At 35.1% G+C, this 6,317-nt stretch overlaps 1 protein-coding gene across 1 annotated transcript; it reads right to left on the bottom strand.

The window, feature by feature from the left end:
- Positions 1-832: 832 nt before the first annotated feature.
- LOC117231204 (C-type lectin domain-containing protein 141-like) lies at positions 833-4,185 on the bottom strand. The gene is made up of 2 exons (XM_033489397.1): positions 3,887-4,185; positions 833-2,336 (listed from the first exon to the last, which is right to left on the bottom strand). The coding sequence occupies exons 1-2, from the start codon at positions 3,896-3,898 to the stop codon at positions 1,926-1,928; spliced, it is 423 nt and encodes a 140-aa protein (XP_033345288.1). The 5' UTR covers positions 3,899-4,185; the 3' UTR covers positions 833-1,925.
- Positions 4,186-6,317: the final 2,132 nt, after the last annotated feature.

The following is a 6,317-nucleotide window of genomic DNA, read 5'->3' as shown; positions in this document are numbered from 1 at the left end:
GCATATAAAAAAAGATAAGAAAGATGGTATGAAAAAAGAAAGGATCGAGTTTTCAAAAGTTCATTTAATCCTCCGTAGCCAGAACTTTGTCAATTTATAAAAAAAAGGTATTGTAATTGGTTACAATTTTGTAATTTAATCTGAAATTTAGGAACCAATACCTAATCGTTAATGATAAGACGAACGAATAAAACAACATTTTTTTAGATGTAAATATATTGGCAACTTGTTATTTATTTATTATTTTACTACTATCATCAATTCTGTATTATTGGATAATTATGATAATAGGATGAAAGAAACAAATCCAATATTTTAACGATATTAGTAGACGAAAGACGCATCTTGTGTTCCTTCTTTGAGCTAAAAATTAAAGTTCAAAATTAAAGTAATATTTCACGATTCTATCGCTCAAATTCTCATTTTGCCATCGATCTCGATACGCAGATCTCGTATACTAATGCCAAATATACCGTGTTTAAGGTAAAATCTGTATTATAGATAGCCTTAATCATGCATTTACTAAGTAGGGATCAAAGATCTTCATAATTTATTCATGTTAATCTCTGTCGTTCTTCTCTTTACTATTTATTCCCTTTGATATTCTACAATTCTTTTTATTCTTTTTTACTTCACTCTGTTTTCTTTTCTATCTTCGCCAGAAAAAGCATAAAAACGTGAAGCATAATAGCTTAGTTTGAATAATACACGTTAGTGATAGTCTGGAAGTTCCATTAGAACAAAAATTGTTTGATTATGAGCGTAGTAGCTTCAGGAAAGAGATATTCATTTTTTGTAGCTTTCTTTTGTCCTTGTTTCACCTTACATTTCGTTTTTTTTTTATTAGAGATTATTCAAGGATTTTTAATACGTGCTTAGTTTTACAATCATTCAAGGATGTGTATATAGAATTGATTAGCGAAAGTAGAACTATATTCTGATTAATTCTTTCTAGTAGACGTTTGCGTCAGACTGAACAACTCGCATAGTAAATAAGTAGAAATTAATCTTGTTGCATTGCGATAGACATTATAGATGTCAGAAGAATTATGAAAATCAAAATTTAATATTTCAGTCATCCGTACCTTGTGTAGTTAACATTTTGGTATTTTTTTTTTTTTATTATCTTACGCAAACTGTTCCTAAATGAACAGAGTCTATGAAGAAGGATAAGGAAACGATGTAATTGTCGGTTGATTAAAACAAAATATAATAAATCACTTTAATTAAAAACACGGTTTACTTTACCGAATAAAAAAAGCTTACATCCCATTTAACTTAAAATCCAGTATAAAAAAGGAATAATAGTTTATATGCACCAACCTACGTTTACTACTACGATCGCCCAAAACAATATTCTTATCTCTAACCATTAGGAACAACACTTCCCATAGTCTACGATTTACACCTTGTTTTAATTTTATTATTACCTACGATGTTTCACAACTATCTAATCATTTGATATGAAAAAAGCAAGCGGAATATTAATGTATACATATAAGATAATAATTCCTCGAATGTGTTCTTGTTGTGATCTTGCGATCGGTTCGTCAGAGGAGTCAAACTGCAAATTGAGATATCCGCAGAAATCGACTTTAAAAGTGAGCCACTTATTAGGACAGTAGCGTCATAATCGTCCAATAAAAAATTACAAAGTCACGCTATTTTTAATAAAAACGTCAGAGTTCTGAAAAATTGTTCGTTGCCTCTTTAAATGGTGGAAAACGAATACTTTCATTGTTGAATGATCGAGTAACTAATTATTAACAATAATTTTCCATTTCAAATCTATTGCCGGACAAATGTACGCTTCTCAACAGTGTTACTCTATTGTACTATACAGCGAACCAACAACTCGTACATTCGTCATTCTCGTTATCGTAGAACAATCCACTGATAAGTTACAAACGATGCTACGTAATCATTCATTTGACCAATACGTGCCCAGGTAAGAAGGGGAATGTATTGTAGATGTAAACAGGTCGATTAAAGGCGAAGGAATTAGCGATGGCCAGAGCTGGATTCGTATCGAAATCTTCCTCCGGAATGGTAGAGGGCGTCGTTGGCTCTCTGGTTCGCGGGGTCGTTGTGGTTTTCATCGTCGTCGTGGTTGTTGTCGGCGGTACGGTGGTGGTAGTGGTGGTGGTGGTGGTGAAAATTGGGGGGTGGCTTGTCGAGTACGGAGGTTCATAGGCTGGTAATCCAGGGGGCCCGTAATACGCATGCAATCGATTGTTGGTGGGATTAAAGCGTTGACCATTAGGACGCCATCCCCTTGGTTTATATGGCGATAAATCTGACGTTGCTAGTCCGATACAGAGAAGCACGAGGGTCAGCTGGAAAATGGAAAAGCAATTAATGGCTTAGCTGTCGCGTGCTTTTCCTGCTGTCCTTTCGGTGGCCGCGTTCTGAAATACGGAACGAAGGAAACGTTACTGGCAGACGGCCATTGTTATCACCAAACGAGTTTGGAACGATGGTTTCGTTCGATCGTGATTGTCTAAATTGATTGGGGTGCCTCCAGTGTTCCATGATTAGGAGAAATAAAAGGTTGCAGAGTCGGTAGATAGTTTTTCCTGGCCTGCGCGGGTGTTTTAATGTTTGCGAAAATATTGCATCGAGCAATAAGTTTGTCCTTCTTTCGCTGATGTATGTATTTTCATAACATTTTGCAGAATGTTAGAGCTTTTTTTTTTTGAAATGTTAAGGTATATGTATCTGGATTTGTTTAGCGAATATAAAATGTGACACGAATTTATTATTCGATTCAACGGTTTCGATTAGTTTGTTCGTAACTATAAAAGCGAGAATGGAAGTGTGTGATTTATTGTGATATTTTTTTATATTAGTATAATAGATATTCGTTGCTTATTGAAAAAATTAATTTTAGTTTTACTTTGCACTTTCCATTCCTCTCAATAATCGTTACGACTCGTTAAAGTTTTAAACTATTATTTTTTTAACGAACAGTGTAATGTAAATTAATCAGGTCCTCTTTTCTCAATGATCTTAATAAGACGTTTTTATCGAGTTCCACCGAGTTCATATTTTATATTTCAATTTATAGGTTTTATAAATTTATGTATTCATACATTCAGTTTTCGAATCGAAGAGTACTATTGATTTATGTATGCGTATATAAAACAGCATATTTCAGTTTGCTCATAAATAAAGATCATCTTGTCCGTAAAAACTTTTGTATTGCTGTTAAAGCAGAGATTTAATGTTACAGCGTAAAAACCGGTGTGTTCTGAGAATTATAAAAATATTCAGAAGATTACTCTCTTCTTATCAGAATTACGTACGTTCTATCGAAAGTATAAAATTTATTTATTTTTTTATATTATTTATACTCGATTTCGATCAATATAATCGAATTAGAAAATTCGTCAGGGAAAACCTAAACGATCGTACTCTTCCATTTCTTTGGATCGAAATAAACCCACAGTTATATTGATTTTATTCTTTCAAAAGAAAAGAGAAATATTTAGCTGAATTATAAAAAATATTACAAAAGTGTTACTTTACCACCTCATAAAAATCGCTTCGTTCAATTAATTTCCTTTACAACTTGATTGTTTTTGTATTCACATGACAACAGATTACGATTTCCTACGCTTTTCCATCCCAATAAAAGTAATAATTCCGAAATTATTAATCACTGTCGACGAATAGATGGCACAATGACAAAGCTATAAATTATAAAAAAGAACTTCAAAAATACGTATATGGTTAATCGATATGCAAATGTCAAGTCACCGCGTTGTTGTAAAGGATTAATGACGCGAAGTGTAAATACGCGATCGGCTCGAACGTTCAATGAGATCAAAGTACGATTAATGGTTAATCGTTCCTCGCGTGCATAATAAATCCATTGTCTCGTTACCGTTCTCCACATTATTGCTGGCCAAAAACACTGTTAACTCCACTTGGAAAATTTTGACTGGCTTTTGCCCGTGTCTTTCATCCGTCTTTATATGCGACCACACGTTTATGAGATGGCGTCCAAGCACCGTGAATACGAAACGATTTCATTGGTTATTGCTCACCGTTTCGTAACTATACGCCAGACCTATATTACGTGTCATGAATGGTCATTCATTCGTAAGAAGTATCACGATGGCTACATGACTTTCTTGCGATGCTTTTTGCCAATTTTTTGTAGATTTCAACGAATTTACTTAGTCGACGATGGGTGACAGATACGTGTTTTAAACAATGACGATATTAACATGTTATTAGAAAGTTATGATTCTGGAATATTCTTGAAAAATAGATTAGAATCTCTTTAATTCTACTTAAATCTCCCCTAATTTTTATCTTATTCCTTTATATTCCGTTTCATTTTATTTTTACTCTGTACACAAACTAAAAGAAAAAAGAAGGTATTTTACTATCTCTACGCGTTTAAACTCAAAATGCAGAGTTAATAAAAAAAAAAAAAAAAAGAAAAAAATGCAAAGTAAATCAAATAGATTAAAATTAATCCTCGTATGCATAGTTTTAATGATAACGTTGTAAGCATACTTATAGAGCGGAGTTTCAAATCTATTACAATATAATGAAGTAATATGAAAGTACTACTAAATGATATGAAATTTAATATACTTGAACCTAACTAATTAGTATGCAAGCGTCATGATAAATAATAGTATGCAAATACTTCTTTTAGTCATACTCAAAAACATTCTGTGGAAAGCGTTCAAATATTCTCACGGGACACTGTGTAAATCTTTGGAAACCAACGTTCCTCTCCCATCATAGAACTATTATATTCACAGAACACACTGTTATTTGTAAAACGGTTATCGCTATTCTGTACGAAGTTTCGGTACGAAGCGTGAGTATCTCAGCGATAGGTAATTTCCTCCTTGGTCCAGCCGGGATCGATTTAAAACGCACCGGCGAAAGCAGCCGTTGTAGTACATAATTTTGTCACGGCTTACGTGAGCGGTACACGTGCTCGGAATGCGGGATCCATTATGAATTCGCAAGATCAGGTCGGACGTCGTCCCGGTGCTCTTACGCGTACGAATTCGATCGGACTCGCCGCTCGAAAAACGTGGCATGCAAGTTAATTATCGGATTGACAGTGAAGCTCACCCGATTCCGATCTGGATTCCGGCTGCGGATCGCTTAGAACCTGCCGGCTGCCCGATGCCTGCGAAGAATCCTGTGTGCAACATCCAGAGAATAAGTTCGACTTTTCTATAGTAGCCAGACAGCAGGGTTTTCGCTAGCGTTCCGGTAATTCTTTCCAGTTAACTAGTCTCGAGGCTAGCGAGTCGCTTGCAGAACTGACGGATTTATTTTCTACTTTCTCTGGCTTTATATTTCTCGTATGTTTCGTATTTTTCGTGCGTTTTACCAAAGGATTTTGGAATATTTTTGTTAGGTCGATCGGGCAATTTTCGATAAGATTTTTTGTCGAGTTTCTCATCTTCCTTTCATTTCGCGACCAAGTACATTTCGATAAACTGCTCGCCAGTGGAAGAATTAAACATCAACAAATGAAAAGTAAAAATCACGTTCTAGTAGAAAGTAAATTTTTATCGTACACCTCGAAGAGATCTAGATATACGATGGTGGTTATTAGCCATGTTACGTGGAAGCAAATGAACGAGCCAATATTCACGAGCTGCTTCGTAGACTAGGATAGAATATTTATACGAAATTTTCCATTTATCTTCGTTGACGAAGCGCCGTGCTCAAATGAATTAAATGGAATCTATCGATCTACCTTCCAATCGCGTCCACTCGAGTCCATTTGTGGTGACCTGTCGTTTCCGCTTTTCATTCTCGCCCGTTATCGATAATCCATAAGTCCCTTTGTGATAATCGCAATCTCGACGGATACGGCGGAGGCCCGACTCTCCTATTTGAACGCGTTTGTGCTGTCAATAGATCAATATCTTTTTCAGCGGATGTGTTTGACATCGGCTGCCGTCTGCTTAGAAGAGAGCGAAAGACTTTACGACCTCTTCCTATAATATCCGATCATTTCGGAAAATTGTGTCTAATTGTCGAGACATAAAAAAATCAACATCGAGGATCAAACTTTTATAACGAACGATTAACAATTTTTTATCCCGTTAACAGATTACCTTTGATAATTATCTAATATGATAGTGTCAGTTTCAGTACCGTGGATCTTGGCACATTAAACCGAACCAACATCTTAAATTTAACCTGCACCTTAAACTCAACTGGACTGCGCATTTTTATTCGTTTACGGGAAATTTCAATGTATGAAAACGTAGAGAATGAACGTAACATACAAAATATGCAAGGCAAAGTATCCTATAAGTATCCTATAA

The sequence above is a fragment of the Bombus vosnesenskii genome, unplaced genomic scaffold (genome assembly GCF_011952255.1).
Source record: "Bombus vosnesenskii isolate JDL3184/JDL3185 unplaced genomic scaffold, Bvos_JDL3184-5_v1.1 scf7180000013272, whole genome shotgun sequence".
Taxonomy (NCBI): domain Eukaryota; kingdom Metazoa; phylum Arthropoda; class Insecta; order Hymenoptera; family Apidae; genus Bombus; species Bombus vosnesenskii.
Note: the sequence above shows the minus strand (reverse complement) of the source record. Positions and strands in the feature narration are given on the sequence as shown.